General features: G+C 44.7%; 1 protein-coding gene across 1 annotated transcript in view; it reads right to left on the reverse strand.

Moving 5' to 3' along the window:
* Positions 1–6224: 6224 nt before the first annotated feature.
* Positions 6225–19701, reverse strand: part of LOC146191755 (uncharacterized) — a 76337-nt gene continuing 62860 nt past the window's right edge. The window contains exons 26-30 of the mRNA XM_084602265.1: positions 17748–17914; positions 12637–12762; positions 8613–8810; positions 6535–6619; positions 6225–6472 (exon numbers count right to left, since the gene is read on the reverse strand). Coding sequence (XP_084458391.1) covers positions 6370–6472; positions 6535–6619; positions 8613–8810; positions 12637–12762; positions 17748–17914 — 679 coding nt within the window. The 3' untranslated portion in view covers positions 6225–6369. The remainder of the gene's footprint in view (positions 6473–6534; positions 6620–8612; positions 8811–12636; positions 12763–17747; positions 17915–19701) is intronic.

A 19701-nucleotide genomic window follows, 5' to 3' on the forward strand; every position in this document is an offset into this window, starting at 1 on the left:
AGGGAAAGTTACGTTTACGTACGCGGCACGAAGTTTTATCATTGGTATGAATTCAGACGTGAGCATTTCAAATAATGGTGATTTGTGTTTATAGGTGGACATCCCCCAGCCTTGTGGTCATGGAAAAATACAGAAGCTGAAGTCGAACAAGGCCAGGCAACTGCATGAAGCACTTCAAGCATCAGGAACTGCCACAGAACGAAGGATTTATGTCACGATTGCCGACTGTGCATCCCATGTAAATCACAGGCAGCACAGAGTACATGCTTTGGGTGTTTGTCTCTGGTGCAAGGGGCCTACTTTTTGCCATTCAAGCATGAGGAGCATCCATTGTTGCTTCCGCAGAATGTTCATTTGGTACATTTTATTCATCCGTGCTAGTGCTTTTAAGTGGGAAAGCTAGTACCTGCAATCCTGAAATAATGCGTCATTTTTGTTTTTGGCAAAACATTGGAATTGCTTGTATTGCCCAGCACTTCCTGGTTGTTCGCCCTGTCTGATGCTATGCACATTACAAGGGCCATTTTTCATTGATTAATATTGTCCTTGCTGCTTATTTTCTGATTAAAATAAATCTCCACATTTTCTAGCATGCTTTTTCCATCATGGTCACTGCACGAGTTTTTATACCGACTGCCGTTTCAAGTAGCGGTAACTTTCAAGTGGCATTCAACCTTCTGCTTTGTTGTGTAGGAGATGAGTGGCAGTAGCTTCAAGTGTACTCCTACAACCGCAGCACATGGCCAAGGCAGTTGGCCGGTGGCTGTACTACTGTGTGCACATTCAATGTCTACGGCTTATGCAGTATGTACAGCTTGAAGGTGCCAAGGTATTGCAAAATAAATCTTTGCTTTGTTTCATTCTGAGATTAAGCCACCACAATGTGTGTGTAGTACAGTCCACATTCTTATATGTGCTGTATCTCATTGTTGAAGAACTGCACTGAATGGACTCATTTTATGAGTCACTTATCTTGACTTGCTATATCAGCTATATGGCTAAACTATTTTGGTATTGCACTGTGCCTCACCAGATAGCGTTCCTGTAGCTGTTGTCATAATTCCATTTCAGTGGTTGGTGAAGGTGCTAGTTAAAGTCTGATGGTATAACTCAGTTCAGTTCAGTCGTGTCCGACTCTTCGTGACCCTATGGACCATGTCACGCCATGATTTCCGGTCTCTCACTATCTTCTTAACATCACATAACTTCATCTGCAGTGCCTCGAGGATGCCATCTAACCATCGCGTTCGCTGCCTACCCCTTCTCCGGCGACCCTCAACCTTTCCCAACATCAAATCTTTCTCCAGCGACTCCTCTCTTCTCATCAGATGACCAAAGTAGCTGAGCTTTAACTTTAGAATTTGACCCTCCAATAAGCAGTCAGGGTTTATGGTCGACAATATCGACTGATTTGATCTTCTGGCAGTCCAAAGAACTCTCAAGAGTCTTCACCAGCACCACAATTCAAACGCGTCAATTCTTCGGCGGTCAGCCTTTTTCACAGTTCAACTCTCGCATCCATACATCACAACTGGAAAGACCATAGCACGAGTTATACAGATTTTGGTTGGCAGACTAATGTCTCTGCTCTTTACTAGGCGGTCAAGGCTAACCATTGCTGTCTTTCCCAGAACTAGAACTATTGCAAAAAATTGATATGTTATTTCAAGTGGGTGATGAGAACAGACCAAAAGCAAGATGTAGGCCGAGCTGCCGATGATAATTTAGGAGGCTACTTGATGTCCCTTCTATGTCAGTATGTGAGCAGAGAAGAAAATGCTGACCTTTATCTTGGCTTGTAGACTGTTTCCGAGCAAAGTGAACCTTTCCCGAGGTGTGTTGATAGCTTATCGATCGAGACTTGTATACCTAGTCAGTTGGGTAAGTTAAACAGATGCAGCTGAAAAAAGCAGCTCCTACAGGGCAGTTTTTTCAGTATTATATACTGTTCCCCTGAGTAATTTTCTTTGGACAATGAAGGTCAGCACCACGACTTTCACGAGATTGTAACGGAAAAAAAAAGGATTTTCGAGGGCTCGACGAGCTGTACTGGTTATTGCTTTTTATTTTGTAAAGTTGTCAGTGTGAAGTAAAAACAGCTTCTTTACTCAATGCACCAATGGTCATTACAAATTCACACCATGGGACTTTGAAAAGTTGGTGAAGGTTCTTTAAACGGATACCGAGGACACACTAATATTAGCCTCTATTGGTAAACTACAGCATTTTAACAAGAATGAGAACACTGCCTCAAAAATTTGAGCTAAAGCTATAAACAGCAAAAATACAGATGTCATCACCAGCCAATTTTGTAATTAAATTGCATGCATCAACGCCATGTTTCATTTGGGACACCAGAGGCTGCCATTAAAAATATTAAACTCCACTTTCTTGCCACAAATGCACCTTGCTACAAACATGAGCACATCGTGAAAGAGGCTGAGAATCAATTTTTGCTGCAGTCCCTTTAAGTGCAAGAATGAATTCTTTTGGGCTTGCACACCATTTTTGCATCCACTTTTTTGTGTGAGCTTGGAAAAAAAAATGATAGTTCATATTAGTTCATGAAGAAGATAGACTATATAAAATTCACCTGTGGGCATCCCATGGCGTGGAATATGGGGTTTGACGACGGCTGTTGCGGCGCGCGTCTTTCTCTCCCTCTTCTTTTTCTTCTCTACTTTCTCTCTTCTGTCCGCATGAGGCAGCAGAGGTGGCTCAGCTACAGAGCCAGTAGCAGGCCCATGCATTTTCTTTTCCTTTTTCCTACAACCACAACAATGACAACTTGCAACAGTGTGTGCAGTACGGTGATGTCTTCCGTTAAGTAGTTTCTTTGGTGCCGTTTCTTGTACGATGGACATGTTGAGCCTGGTCGCCATGGAAATGTTCGCATTATGTTCACTGCCAGATATATCTGCTCCTTGCAATCTGTTGCCTTAAAAAGTCACTATATTTGCTTAAGCTTTGCCAAATATTCTGACGGTCATCATTTCTTTTCAGGCAGAACGTGTATTTTTGCCTAATGTTTAGAAAGATTAAAAAGCATTATTTGTTCAATTCTTGTCAATTCAACGTCCGGATTGTGTCGTACTTTACCAAAATGTACTGGTTTTGGTGTGTATATTGCCCAAGGACCAATAATTTATATCAGCAACATCTAGGCAACATTGCAGACAAACATTTGAAATTATTTAGACATTTATCATTGCTTCGGTGGACATTGTCCGCAAGGTTGGCCTCTGGCCTTGGCTCTAGTCGGCAGCCAATGGTGGGCCGGTGTAAAGCAAATAAGCAACCCCAGCCTTGAAACAACCTTGTTGACCCAAGTCTGGCCAAGGTAGGCTGCTGTGTCTGTAAACATTGGGCCAGCATGTGGCCAAGGTCTTCATTTTTCAATTGGGAATAAGCAGCAAGCTACACTGTGACAACCCATGGCTAGAAGGACACTTGTAAGTGGCAACTGCAGTCCTGTACTACCATGCTTTGGCAAAATGATGTACAGTCTTTGTTATAAATATACGGCCCAAGGGTTTCAGTTCTAAGCCCTGTAACGCAGCTTCTGGTAGCAATACTGGAATATAAATGTAAGCTAGAGCAGAATAAGGACGTGTTTTGTCATCTATGACATTTGGAACGCCAGAGTTGCGGTATGAGCCCCGTTACGGGGCTTAGAAGAAAAACCCCTGGGCCATATACTTTTGACAAAGACTGTACATAGTTGTTGCAAATACCAAATGAAGGGCCCATCCATGTTTTATGTCATGCATAGAAGATGCTCACTATTTAAGTGCGGGTCAGAGAAATAACTCGAGTTAACGGCATTCTAATGGAAATCAAGAAGGAATGGGCATATGCAGGACATGAGGTACAAAGAGAGGATGACCGATGATCACTAAGGGTAACAAATCGGATTCCAAGAAAAGTGCAGTAGGGGGCGGCAAAAGTTAGGTGGGCAGATGAGGTTAATAAGTTTGCAGGGGTCAAGTGGGTGCAGCTAGCACAGGACTGGGTTTATTGTTGGAATATGGGAGAGGGCTTCACCCTGCAGTAGGTATAGTTTGGCTGCTGCTGCTGATTTAAGCATGGACAGTTGCCCGGGAAGAGCCAAGCTGTCTATTCCACGATACTCACCTCCTCCTACCCAGCAAATGCAGGCACTGCACCAAAGTGCCGTCTCATGACAGCCAAATTCAGCATGGCAGACTGCACTTAGCTCACGCAAATGCAATGCTGAGTCATGCAATGGCTTAATCTGTTCAGACCAGATCAAACAACCTTAAAGACGTTTGAGATGCTAATGTTCCGTATTTCATCGAAGTGGGGGCTGCATGAAATTATCAGTATATGTTTTAATTGTTGCTCACAGCACATTTAAAATTAACACCAATATATATATGCACTTGGCAAACCACAAAAATGAGACATGGCAAAAGTTCCAATAAACAAATAGTAAGCTTGGTCATCGAGAAAATTGCCGTCAGCGTCAAAATCATGCAGCAAAGTTTGAGAGATGCAGGTTTGCAGGCAAAATATTTCTGCACTGCCTTGCTAGGCAGTCAGCTGGCCTTTGTTCCAGCTGTTGAAGCATTTAAATCCACTCCTTCATGATCTTTTTATTGACCTGCTTTGCATGACCATGACTTTTTTTACTGTGAAACCACACCCTTAACCACTACTGTATAGATGTTCTGCGCTTTCAATCGGATTTTTACTGAACCGTCTGCAGTTGCTCCAGTTCACACCTGGTTAATTTGATAAGAGAATGATTTACTATCTAAGCTAAATGCAATTTTTTAGTCACACTTTACAATATGCTATGTCAAGCTACCTCACCTTACCCGGAAACATACAAGGCTCTGACTGGCGTGATTCCGTTCTCTCAACGGTAGGGTCCTCTGAGCAGCGTCACCTGGCGACAGATAGCGAAAATATTGTAAAAATGAATAAGAGCGCATTTAAAGCCTGCCGAGCTCGTTGCGCAATGGATTGACACTACTTACCTGATCACTGAGCGAATAAAACATCTATTCGAATCCTATAAGTTTAACTTCTTTTTAGATTTTTTTTTTTTAAATCGCAATGTTAAATTAAGCTACCAAGATCTTTCGTGGGGGAGTGTTCACCTTTAGGTTGCATTATGTGATGTTTTTAATTCTTAATAGCCGCAAAACCAGCTGTGAACAGAGCCACGAAGTAGCGGCATGACAACGGTAACACTATTCAGTTACCTTCACCATAACAATTTCCTACCTTCAGTGAGTGTATGTCACCTTTAGGTTGCGTTTTTCAGAGACACCTCTATGTAACAATCGCCGTTTAACCCGCTCAGAGGCAACCAGTGAGGAGAGAGAAGTTGCGGGACTCTACCGTTGAGAAAACGGAATTATGCCTCTGACTGAAAGGCATGTGCAGTAAGATGCAGAGCAGCATCCTTCATCTAATAATGTAGCTGTATTGACAAAAGGCCATTGCCAGCAAAGTTATGAATACTTTAATACTGATATTTATACTCTCACCACCTTTTGCTCTGATGATGAATTTTATGGTGCAAGGGCAGTTTTGGCCAAAAAGCATTATGACACAAGGTACTTTTTTCTACACAAGGCGGGATCAAACATGCATCTGCCAAGCAATTCAACCCAGATAAGCCAAGCACAAGCCCAGGGGAAGAGAGCTTGTACCTATTGTACCATCTTGTAGATACACGGCAGTACTGGGGATCAAACCCCACACCTCACACATGTGAAGCAAGCTCTTGTTATAGCTACACTGCTTAAACAGAAACGAGACCAAATCGCAGGAGCATACACAGGTGACCATGGCTGCTAATACTGAAAGACGCAGAGTGCTAGTAATGCCAAACGGTTGAATCATAATCTCAAAAAGGCCCACAAAAAGCAGCCATACAATCGGTGGTGTTTACTGAACTCAACTGTGGGTGCATCAGCAAGCAGCAGTCGCTTCTTCTGGAGGAGACTTCTTGAGGACTTCTGGAGGAGCAGTACATCCAAACTTCATTCATTTTTTGCTATTTATTCAACAGATCAGCCGATCCATAGCAGATAACAGCAAGTAGATACCCAGAAGAAAGTTCTTGCCCCATTTCATCTCCCAAGCCTTACCTCAATGCACAAGAGGAAAATTGAAATGTTGCAAAATATGTCATTCTTTGTCGATGCTTTTGCCTTATGTTCTAAACATTGACCAATCCACCCTCAAGGTAGCGTATTTTGGCACTTCTCTGTCACTAATCCAAGAGATGCACAAATTTTATTTACCGTAATTCATCCAAAGTAATAAAACAAATCAAGACCATTAACAAATGTGTACAGCAAGTGCAATTGTATTTAAAATGCTTACCGAGTGCTACTCATTACTAGCTTTCTGCCTCTCAAGTTCAGCCATAATCTCTTCCGCATCACCATAGGCAGTTGGCGGGAAGAGTTCTTCCTGCCGTCCAGCCAGGTACCTGTGAAAGCAATGACAGGTGTCACCGGTTGGTGCAAGGTCAACCATTGTTACCATACTTACTGCAATAATCCATTGACAAACTTTTCAAGGTAACCGGCTTTCCTCTTTGTGATTGTCATCTTTTGCAATAGTGCAGGCAGTTTTACTGAAAACAAAAATATCATACAGTTAGCTTGCACCTTCCATAATAATTCTCTGCCCCCACCCTATAATACAGCACACTCCACCACACTGCTCAACGTGCCCACCTGGGAGACATTGAGCAAGAAGAGAAAGTTCTTAAGTAGAACATGCATATCTTTGGTTTCATAGCATGCGATAGGATATACCAAAAAATGCACTCACAAGCCGTCATACTCAAGTTTAAGCTCTCTTAGCTGCGTTATCTTGCCAAGAAGCAGTGAAGCAGCTAAAACAGCGCTATTTGGTTACTGGGTAATCATTTCACAATGCAAGAACCAAAGCAAGAAGTAACAATACACAAAAGGGAGAGGTAAGAAACATGCCAAGGAAAAAATTAGTAGTAAGAAGCGGATTGAGAAAAAGAGAATCACAAACCCATAGCACATGATACCAGAAGAAAAACGAGTACTGATATGGCTCAGCGTCAGCACATAAAAAAAGGTCACTTGTATTACTCCGGACCCAGAGGACATTCCAAACGGTGACAGGAATGCATTATACAACCATTCACCTTCTTGATTGATTGATGTCCACTCTGGCTTCCAAGGTCTAGCTACTACAAGGAACAGCAGCTCGTGCAACGCTGGTCAACTCATTTACTTTTGACTGGACCATGCTACAAACCAGTGAGTGGTTATGTTTACAATACTGCATGAATATTTTGCTTGAAGGCCAGTTTACAATGACCTCCCATGAATCGATGCTTGTTTTGGCTCTTGCTCAGTTTCCAGTACTGCCTGACAGTGCTGCTGCTTTCCACGCAGCAATCGTAGAGTGCCATACTATAATGCAGTTGAGGCGAGCCTTGTGCAGCAATTGTCCTGCCATGCTGCGTGCGACAAGAGCAGCATGGAGCTTAACAATAATACTCACTTATGAGCGCTCTTTGGCTCCTTAATCGTTTCTACTCAACTTCACTGCTTTCGTATTAAAAGCCTTTATTTACGTGCCAACACATGGCGCTGTACTCAAGCTATAATTGATGAGGGAGCGACCAGGATAAGCCTCAGCTGCCAAAACCTCTCCACCAGCCTCAAAGCACTTGAGCCATTGCCGGTATTCAGGGCAGTAGCCTCCCCTGCTCGTCAGAAGGTGTAGGCGGTGGCGGGCAGCTAGCCGTGTCCCGCCGTCAAAGATCAATGTCTCAACAAGAGACGCAAGTTGCCTCGCCGTACGACGCGCGACTACGGCGGCATGCACCGCGCAAAAGTCTTAGAGCACTGCAGCATCTACACTGGAGAAATGTGAAAGCTTGAGCATTGCTGCCGCACACGCATGTATGTATGTGTGTGTGTGTGTGTGTGTGTGTGTGTGTGCGTGTGTGTGTAAGTATGCATGCATGTATGCATGTATGATGTATGCATGCATGTATGCATGTATGATGTATGTATGCATGTATGTATGCATGTATGTATGCATGTATGTATGCATGCATGTAATCCTCTCCATTTGCCAGCACAAACAGCTTTATATAGAAGTAACTCAACTTATTGCAGAATTTGTTAAACACAGTTGTTGAACAGTTGATCTAAAGTGACATCTTAACAATTTCTTGCTATCATTTGTGGCATAACTATGCGTGATGCTCTCTTTATTTTACTTTTTAAAGCAACAAGTCCTTTTCTGAGCTTTGCTGAAAAAGAAGCAAATACTGCGCAGATGAACAATTATAATCATTAACTAATCATTACACTCACACGCAGACGCTTACAGTGCCCAGTGTAAGAAGTTGCAGGAACCTTTGAATCCAACTTTAGCAGGGTCCGTGTGCTTCGCATAATTCATAAAACAGATAAACTGTCACAATGGCAGCTTTCAAACAGCAGAGCCAGATTTTCATGCTGCATTATACATTACAAAGCAATATTCCATGGCATCAATTGCAACAACTCTGGCTTTACTCCAAACAAGTGAGTACACATTTAGAGAGGCAGGTTCAAGAAACGCACTCTTACCAAACAGCCGTAGAAAGTGAATCGCACCGTACAGCAGTGCTGGAGATCTTGGATCCTCCTCTAAAAATTCATTAGGCAGTATTGTACAGTCAAACTTATTGGTAATCGCACCCAGGGCTGCCTCAGAGGTAGTAGTTGTTGCTGACACTGATGATCCAACCGAACAAGTGCTCGCAGTACGCCGTCGTGGTGCTCTGCCTTTTAATGAAAAAACAAGTATGGTGCCGTCATGAACAGCAGCTTTTTCAGGCTAACATTCATCCAGGTGAAAGAGAGCAAAGCTCAGTTACTCAACTGAACAAATAGAACGAGAGGAAGAAGATCGCTTACACGGTATGAAAGAGCACTCAACAAGGGTAGAGCGGGGGGAAGCCTCAGTTCGCAGGTCGAGCGACGAGAGGACGTCCAGACGAAGACAAGTCCACTTGTCGAAACGTTGGCTCAACCTGCGAACTGAGGCTTAACTGAACAGAGAATTCCTATTTCCAGAACTTCGAAAGAACCAGTCAAAGCAGATAGCAGCAGATTTCAGCAATGGCTCAACATCACATTTGTCCAAAAAAATTCTAGGGGACACTTTGGACCACTAAAGTGCAATGAGGCGAAAGCCATTACGATGGATCGTAGCCCTCCACTATGGCCCCTCTATCTCCCTCTCTTCTTTCACTCCCACCTTCCTCCCTTCCTTTCTGGTGTGGTACAAGTGTCCGCGGAGAATTCTGACAGATACTGTGCCTTTTCTATCCTGCAAATCAATTTCAAACCCTGCTAATGCCTGCTGTACTATAACGCCTCCTAGACATCTGGGTCTGCTTCTGTTTGCTGTGTGGTGCGGCGTTCGAGGAAGCGACAAAAGAAAAGCGCCGCACGGATGCCTGGATCGGATGCCCGGTGGAGTCAGCTTCGTATATACATGAATCCCCTGGTGATGTCATAACCTGTCATGACAGTACATTGCGCACCCCTTTTCGAACACAACCAGCATTTCATTGAAGGCATCAAAGTTCACCGATACTCTATAATTCGTTTACAGGAAAGCAAAGACACAGTATCTACCACTCGCGGAATCCCACTATCATCCTCATGGTAGACAAGGGGAATCATGAAGAGTGCTTCACAATCCAAGGCGTGGCGCAGTTGATAAAGCGCTGGGCTGGGGATCCATAGAATGGAGGTTCAATGCCCCGTAGAGACAAGGTTTATTAATTTATTTTTAACTCTCGCTCTCGAAAGCGTGACACCTCTGTTGACAACCTTCTGTTGACAATGCTGAAGCATTAAAGGCTTTCGCCTTAAATTACCCAGGATTTCAAATTTTCATCTGAATGTCACAAACACGACATCCTCCAAGGATGGGCACTATTTGCAGCGGTCTTAAATCGAATGAAATCTTTTACCCATATCAGGTAGACATCTCAAATACTTTTGAGGTGTTTGCCTGTCGAATGACAGTAAACTGACCACTAGCGCATGGGCAGCTCCTATGTCCACTAGGTCAACAGATTGTTGAACCGAAAGAGAAGCATGTAACACTACACCAACATTTAAAAGCCTTCAAGAAGGCACAATATGCACTCATGGACATGAGGCATTCATTGCAGCTACATGGTAAAAAAATGAGAAGAAAAGAGAGTATGTATATACCTATAAATTTTTTGAAAGATATTATTTGACCTAAAAACATGCACTACTCTACCCCAATAAAAAACAGCCTATCTATAAAAATAGAGTAGCAAGCAGAATATCAATGCCGCAGTCATACGAAAATGCCACAGAACTGCTCACTAGAAAAAGTACAAAACTGCTGCTACAATACGTCCGAAAACAAAGCAGATTTCAAAATAACTTGAACCGAAAACAAAGCAGATTTGAGAGTAACTTGAAATAACCTTAAAAGTTAGCACCTTACTTGCTTTCCTTTCAGGTTAAGCTTGAAAGCCGACTGCTTGCATGCGTGAAAAACCACTCATAGCAATGAGTGTACCCTATTGCGTGACAAGTGGTTACGTAACTTCTCGACAGCAAGCGAGTTTCCCGTATGCTGGCAGCATAACTGCAAGATAAAAGCTACTGAGCTTTTCAACAACCCTCAACTGAACTGCTAGGTCAAACTGCACATGCAACGCTGGCTATAGCTAACAGCTCACCAACACAACAGCTGACTAAATGCTGCTACACAAGCACTTTTACCATTACATAGTTATGAAACTTTGAAGACGATGAATGGTGGCAGCAAGTTTTCAGCTGGCGGGGTTTCCTTAAGGTGGGTTCAGACGAAAGGGCCGGAGCGCGGACGGTCCACGCGTGTCAGCACGAATCTGGTGCCACGTGACCACGCGTCCGCGTGTCCATCCAGCCGTCGAGCATTAACACGAAGCCAGCGGACCATCTGCGTGTACCCTCCTCCCCTGCTGTTCGCGCGCTGCTGAAAACCTTTCTACCGAGAGTTTCAACATGAACGCCGAGCGAAACCGTCGTCTCGCTGCTCTGGCTGTTATACGTGAAGTGTGCGAGGACGACGAGGAAGTGAAAAGCGTTCATTTATTGCAAGCATCAACAATATTCCATATCGGTGGGCAGCTCTCTACGAGCGCTAAAAACGTGACTGTCGCTTCATCACCCATAATAAGCCCTAGAAATCGAATAAAGCTACAACGCTGGCACACCCACAAGCACAAATACGCACACATACAAAAAAAATGATGCACTGCTGCAAACACAGAGCGAACGACGCAGCGCATGCACAAATACGCCGCTCGAACTGAATACGAGACGAAAAGCACGGACATAGCAGTGCGGAGGTAGCAATGATAAAGCAAAAAGAGCAAAAACAATCTTAGTCCGCGCAAACTGAAAAAGGCGCTTGGCAATTCGCTCCGCGATCCGGGGCCGCGGACGACCACGCCGCTCTCTCGCCGTCGCTTAGAGCAGTGACGTCGGCGTCACGTGGGGCGCGGGTAGCGCTGACCGTCCGCGCTCCGGTCCTCCCGTCTGAACCTACCTTTGCTGACACAACAGTGTCCCAGAAAAGCCTGCAGTGAATCGTAAGCCTTATCGTAAAACTCGAGCTTTGGCTGCAGCGCTGGACGGTGCTGCAATGCAAAGCATCTCGGGTGTCTGACAAGCCAGTGGCCCAGTGTTGGGAGGAGCCAAATCCCTTCTAGCAGCAGCGTACTGGCGCCAACGCATCGGCTCTTCCCCACGTCCCCTGCAAGCCATGGCACTTATCAAGTGAGTGCTTTTAGAGGAAAGTTTAGCCTTGACTCGATCTCAATTCCGCAACCTGCTCCAGGAACTTCAGCAGCAGTCCGCACAAGATCACCCAGCCCTACTCCCCCCCCTCCCCCTCCCCCATCTCAAGCCAGTCCTCCACCACTTCCACTGGTCCACAAGGGGCCCCCACCAATTCATGGCTGAGAACCACTGCACTAAGTTTGTTCACTAAGAATGTGAACGTTCTCATCAGAAAAAAAATTCACTACACCAAATGCACACTTCTTTAGTGCCACACAACTCAGCTATGGGCTACTCCTCCTACCTGGGCACCCAGCAATTGAAAGACAACAATAAGTAAATAAATTAATTCACAAACAAAAGACAACTATTTAGAAAGCAAACAGTTGTTTTTCACATCGTCAACAGTGACAGAGGAAGTAAGGAAAACACCAATGCACCTTACTTCGAGACTCTAAGCACCCCTCGATTCTAACCCCCCTCCCCCACTTCACACAAAAATAAAAAAAATAAAAGTTTTCGTGGGAATCTAAGCAGCCCGTTTTTTTGCGAGGAAGAATGCCGGTGCCGATACCAGATTTTTTTTATTAATGGGGCCTTTAATGCTGTCGCATTAAAAAGTATTTCAAAGAATGGCACAAAAATAACAGTATCATTGCGGCCCCTTCTGGCTTCAGATCGATACCAAAACATGCTACTGGCACATACGGAACTGAAAACAGCCAGCCATGCAGCGTGCTTGCTGCTCTAAACTGACTGCTTTTATTCCACTGTATGCGCGTTTCCTTACCCATTATTGCCACGGCTAAAGGAAGGTTGTCTGTATCACTGTCATCCTGGGTAGACTTGGCAGGAGAGCTGTTCCATATGGAATGATGCTCGCCAGATCGTAACGTTCGCTTTTCTGGAGGACTGGCTACAGTCAAAAAAGAAAAAGAAGAAAATGCATGAAGGAACTATAAATTTCAAAAACAAAATACATCTACCGCTTACTCTACTGTACAGGTTGCAGCATGCAACAAAACACAAATATAATGTCATGCAGTGGTGACAATGCGAAAGGCGACAAGCAAAGAGACTGGGGTTTCACTAAAATGAAATCTTTATTGGGCTGACTTGTGCGCACAAAAAAAAACAACTAAGAACTAGGCGGTGACAAAAGCAGCAAAAATGCTCATCGCCATCGAACTATGAATGCCCATAGCCATCGTAAGTGTTCAATGTAAAGTCGGCGAATAAACATGTAGATAAAGCTGCAAAAAAAGATCAGAACAGCCGGCTACAACGTGGAAACAGAAGCAAGCGGATGCAATCACTTAATCATTTGAGGCACATCCCGGTGAATATCTTGCACGACGAAGAAAATGAAGCCACCCCCGGCGCCTTTGACATGCACAAACAGACACAAAATGTTCATGGCATTGCTAGATCACTTTGTGGCATTGCAAGCAAAGTGATAACGCCGTATGCCTGCAGCTGATGGCAGCAACAAATATAGATTATAATAGATTGCTTGGTTTGGTTTATGTGGTTTAACGTCCCAAAGAAACTCAGGCTATGAAAGACGCCGTAGTGGAGAGCTCCGGATATTTCGACCACCTGAGGTTCGTGCACTGACACCACACAGCACACGGGTGCATTGCTTTTCGCCTCCATCAAAAAGTGGCCACAGCGACCAGGATTCGATCCTGCATCCTTGGGCACAGTAGTCAAGTGCCCTAACCACTGCACCACCATGGTGGGGCACATAGATTGTGGCAACAGAATGCCTGAAGTATTAGACGCATTCAACTGTGGATGAAATCTGCTACAGCACATGCGCATAACAACCACTAGGTCAAGGCGCCCGACTGCTAAGCCGAAAAACACGGATTTGCTCCCAACCATAAAGACCACGTTTCAGTGGAGCTGGAACGCAAGGTGGCCGTGTACAGTAGCCGACCGATTTTTCGGACTTAAATAATTCGGACTTACGCGATATTTTGGACTTTATGCAGTAACTGCCACGCAGCCCATAGGAGCATGCACGTTCTCATGACTGGTAATTCGGACCCTATGGTGCCGAAAAGTTCGATTTTTCGGACTAAATTTGGCGCGAGCAATACTGTGGAGATTTTTCTTTTGGCCGAAGACTCGTTTTTTCGGCAACACTTAGACGCGAACGGGCATCATTTTTGCAAACAAATAGTTTCGCTCGGCCGTGAAAGCTAGGCGGAAAAGTCATTCCCGTCTTCCCATGATTCTTTGCACTGCCTCTGACAATGCATCTTCCCCATGTAGATTAACCAAGGTGGCAGTAAACATTATAAGCAATATACAGTGGGATCTCACTGATACGATTCTAATGGGAATTGAAAATTTAAATGCAAAGGCCAACCCTCCCCCTCCTTCACTCGAAAATTCGAAAATAAAAAATAGAAAGCCCGCAAAAGTGGGTTGGAGTAGAGGGGGGGTACACGCAAACAAATAGTATTGAAACATCCGCCATGAGCATTACCGAGTGTTACTAGGGGGGAAATTGGAAACCACTTGGGTTATTCATGTAATTTCATAAATCTAGCTATCCAAACCCATGTGAAAATATTGTGTCGAAACGCGCTTAACTAGATCGTATTAATAAGATTTCATTGCAAAATATCAATCTGCAGCCACACAACTGCATTGCCTGTACTTGACCTGTTTTGCAGCTAGGAAACGCAGAACAAGAGGCGCTGCTGAGAAAGGCACTGCACCCATAGATAATGCATAGTCCTAAATGCTACATTAAGGAGGTACAGACTGAGGATGGCACAACAGTAAGTTGTAAGCATCAACACCTAATAGTATGAACACTGTGCCAGACCCCCAAATGTAATAGCCAAGAAAACAGAACATCAGGGAATGTAGCTGTAGGTTCTCCATGAACTATTTGTGAATGCAGTCAATAGTCATTGAAATCAAGGAACGTATACAGAAGAAAGTTTTTTTTGTTTGTTTTTTTGTTTTGTTTTTTCTACTGGTAATATTGATTAATGGAAAATCAGTACTTTACAGTGGACTCCGTTTAAGACGAACACGAAGGGACCAGAAAATTTGTTCATCTTGTTATAAGTTCATCTTAACAAAAGCACTATTGAAAATGACATGCGCACAGGCAAGGAGCATCCAAAAACATGCTACATGAAAACAATTTACAAAATAGTCTTCCAGAGAAAGAATTGCAAATAAAGCATTTGTTGCCCTAGGTATGCAGTCAGCCGCAAACTGAAAGCATGAACCAGCTCATGTTACCCTATTTAAACATAGAATTGGTCTAGCTTACATTTTTTCACTGTCTCATCTTACTTACTATATATCACACAGCAGCCGCTACTTTACTTTCAAAGCAGAACCTCTACTTTCAAGGCTGCAACAACCAAGTTCAACAGGTGTCAGTGAACAACCTTCAAGGCCCCTCAAGGTCAGACTAGGATTTACGACTAAGTCCTAATGGTCCGAAATGAGTAAAAGAAAAACTCCCTTCAGACTGAATTAGAATTGGTCGGGTTCGAAACCGAGTGCTCAGGTTCAGCAGCTGAGCTTCTTAACCACTGAGCCACTGCAGCGGGCACTTTCACCCATAAGCAAGATTTGGGTAGGGTCAAACCTCCGCAATTTTTTTCTTAATGCTTGCTTTTCATGTTTCCCTGAGTACCACAAATGTGCCGTGCAGTGCAATCATATGCCTCTCTCTTATTTCAGTCCATCAGCATTGCTCTTACACACTCCATGAGCAGCCACATCACGTGCAATGCAGGCATTGCGCCCGGCGCCGATATCTTGCCATTTTGTCATTGCAATAACGCTCTGTCGGTGGAAAATATGGCTCCAGAGTTTTCAAGCCTTGGGTCAACGAGCGGTTGCACTTTGCGCATGCACGCCTTTCATTCTGTGCGAGGCAGAGTGCAGCTCGTGATGCACACTGGATGCCAAAATCTATCCATATCAGACCTTCACCAGCACAGGAGTGACCGGCAAGCTTCTTCCGAGCAAAGTACACTCCCGCATGACAGCTTTCCCGCAGTCCACCATGATAATGCGCAGAAGCAAATTCGTGGGGCACCTGCTTTCTTGCTGAGAAGCATGTGTTATAGCAGTAATTTTTGTAGCGAGAACTACACTGGTCACAGTCTCGCCATTTCGCCATGCCCAACCGGTGCCTGTCTGTAGAGCGGAAGAGGAGGAGGAGGTCATGGGAGGCAGTAGCTGACACAGCCGACCACTAACTGGACGTAGGGCTTCCCGACATTACGTTCAGCAGGATGGTTTGTGGGGTTTAACGTCCCAAAGCAACTCAGGCTATGAGAGATGCCGTAGTGGAGGACTCCAAAAATTTCGACCACCTGGGGTTCTTTAACGTGCACTGACATCGCACAGCACACGGGCGGCTTGCTTTTCGCCTCCACCGAAAAGTGGCCGCCGAGGCCGGGATTCGATCCCGCGTCCTTGGGCGCAGTAGTCGAACGCCGTAACCACTGCGCCACCCCGGCGGGGGCGTTCAGCAGGAGCTGCCAACTCGAGCCTCTCCTTTTATATGGGAAGGTGATATCACAATCAGCCAGCCAAAACAATTGAATTCACGTCATCCCTAGGCCACGCAAGCACGTTCATATGGCTCGGTTAAAGCGAGGTTTTATATATTGGCTGGTAGCTTACGCTATCGAGTCATTGCGAAGGCGGGAGTGAAAACAGCAGAGGGCTTCAGACCACCGCGCGATAGAGGCTTTAGCTCATCGCACTTTAGTGGTCAAAAGTGCCCACTATGGCATAAATAAAGCTGAAACCATACAGTAAACACACTATGTGCAAAAGCCAAGTCTTTACTTTCAAGCCAAACCTAAGCATAGCCATGCAGATAGCTCTCACTTAACTCCAGGTTTAACCACAAGCTAAACCACAGCTAATTTTTTTCCTTGACAGTGCCAAGCGTACACTTGGCTAGTGTACTTCCTATGGCATGGATTTCCATGGTTCGCAGGCACTGCGAAAGTTCATCTTAACCGACATGTATGCCGACAGTTCATCTTAAGCAGATTTTTTGGACATTGAGTTCTATGAGAAATCAAACAATGATATCACATCGTTCAGCTTCTTGGAGAATTCATCTTAATGGGAGTCTATTGTATTTATTGCTGCAGATACCCTTGCCCTGAGACTATTCACCAGCACCACCTCCTACCATAGCAGTGAACGTGATCAAACAGCAATTCTCTCATGCTATCTACGGCACCAAAGCTGCCAGAAGCGAGACCCTAGTCAGCCTAGCACAAAAATAAGGGACTTTATGACATACATAGGAAGTAATCATTTGAGGGACACAGAAAACAAGGGCAGGAAAGAAAGTGGGGTTCGCAGAAAGGGGATTTCAGTTTATTATCTTCACTGGGAAGAATAGTGCATGCAATAAAGATGGCACCACTTTTGTTGAAAGCGTTTCAACAACAAGTGATGAATGCAGTAATTCACAGCACTCCTGAAAACTCTAGAAAATTTGCAGCACGTGTGCTTGACACCTGAACCAAACATCATATTTTATTCAGGGAGTTGGACCTTGCCACATTGCCCAGTGACCATGGTGAGCCCATCCCAGCAGTCTTTAAAAATATTTTGAGCGCAACTACCCCGCCGGGGTGGCGCAGTGGTTACGACGCTCGACTACTGTTCCCAAGGACGCGGGATCGAATCCCGGCCTCGGCGGCAGCTTTTCGGTGGAGGCGAAAAGCAAGGCGTCCGTGTGCTGTGCGATGTCAGTGCACGTTAAAGAACCCCAGGTGGTCGAAATTTCTGGAGTCCTCCACTACGGCGTCTCTCATAGCCTGAGTTGCTTTGGGACGTTAAACCCCACAAACCAACCAACCAACCAACCTGTGCAACTTCACTGACCTGAACGTTTCCGCTGTGGTGAAGAGGTAGAACCCTTAGAGTCAGAGCTGTCACGTAAGCTTTTACGGGAACGACGTTTGACTGTGCTTGCAACATCTGGTGCTATGTTCATGAGGCTCGCCTCATTGTGACTGGTTGGCTGATTTGTTTGCTGACTGGATGCCGGGCTGAAAATAATTTAAAATAATAAGAAGCCACAAAACAATGATGACTTTTACCAGAAGCAGGAAGAAAAACTGCACAAATCAACTTGACCTGCAATTGAACAAGAGGCACAAGTTTTTTTTTACTGAGCAAAAAAAAAAGGACGCTTTCAAAGGCCACACAAAAAAACAAAAATACTGCCTGTTTAGCAAAAAGAAAACTGTTGGATTCGAAGTATAGCACAACAATGAATACTGGTGAAGGTGGAATTTATGCCTAGGGGTGGCGTGAATCCAAGGGTCCTGGCAGGCTGATTCTGATAAAACCCTTCCATATGAAAGGAGAAGCCGGACTTGGTAGCTCTTGTCAAATGTAACACCAGACAACCCTATGTCCAGTCAGTACATAGCCATGTCACCTGCCATCTACCACCTGCAAGCACCATGCTCAAGATTTTTTGCTTGCAACTCCAATGTCGGCACTGGCGCCGGATTTTCAGTAAACAGTCTTTCACGCCGTCGTGTTAACAAAGCACAGTCGCACAGTCGCAGACCAATTTTTCGGACGCCCAATTTTCTGTACATGCCTTGTTATTCAGACTTTTCCATGGCACCGACACATGCTCCACAGAGTCAATGTATAACATTGACAAAAACTTTGGGCTTCATGCTCGATTTCCCGGACTTCTTCTCACAATTGCAGGTCAAAAGCTGTGAAAAATTGCCAACGTCGTGTTAACAAAGTCCAGTCACAGACCAATTTTTCGGACGCCATATTTTCTGGACATGCCTTATTATTCAGACTTTTCCATGGCACCGTCATGCGCTCCATAGAGTCAATGTATAACATCGACGAAAATTTCGGGCTTCACGTTTGATTTCCTGGACTTCTCGCGATTGCAGGTCAAAAGCTATGAAAAATTGCCAACGCTGTCGAGTTAACAAAGCACAGTCACAGACCAATTTTTTGGACGCCCAATTTTCTGGGCATGCCTTATTATTTGGACTTTTCCATGCAGCATCATGCGTTCCATAGAGCCAATATACTATAACATCGACGAAAACTTTGGGCTTCATGCTCGATTTCCCGGAGTTCTTCTCACGATTGCAGGTCAAAAGCAGTGAAAATTGTCAACACCATCGTGTTAACAAAGCACAGTCACAGATCAATTTTTCGGACGCCCAATTTTCTGGACACGCCTTGTTATTTGGACTTTTCGGGCTTCACGTTCGATTTCCTGGGCTTCTCGCGATTGCAGGTCAAAAGCTAGGAAAAATTGCCACAGTGTCGCCATTTTGTTTTTCTGCAACCTCAAACCTACACTGCATGCATCCTGCATACCCGCTATATTTTTGATAGCAGGCATCACTAGCTGCGGAAATTAATGGATCCACTACTCCTTGAAATCGGGAGGCCCGTGCTGTGTGCCGCTGCTCCATGATTCCATCAAGCGGCAGTGATAAACCCCCTCCCCAAAGAGGACGAGCCAGTAAGCAAGGGCACGCTTCCGTCACGTGACCATGCCTCATGGCTTGCGTGCAGCTGCAATCAAGAGAGCCAGCAGCATGGGTTACTGTGCGCAGATTAAGTCTGCTTGCAGACAGCGATGCGCGAGCACGGAGGAAAGAAAAAAGAAATTGCACGTTTGTCTAATGTCCTGAAATGCCCCCGCTGCAAACTGCAAGCGTTGGTTTCAATTCATTTTGCAATACACCGAGTCAGTGGGGTGACACTCCCATGGAAGCAATGGGGCGGAATAATTACTGGCGACACTAGAGGCTCGAAAGAAAGAAAGAAAATAAACACTCGG

Source organism: Amblyomma maculatum, chromosome 4 (assembly GCF_055883805.1).
Source record: "Amblyomma maculatum isolate TAMU_Amacu chromosome 4, ASM5588380v1, whole genome shotgun sequence".
Lineage (NCBI taxonomy): Eukaryota > Metazoa > Arthropoda > Arachnida > Ixodida > Ixodidae > Amblyomma > Amblyomma maculatum.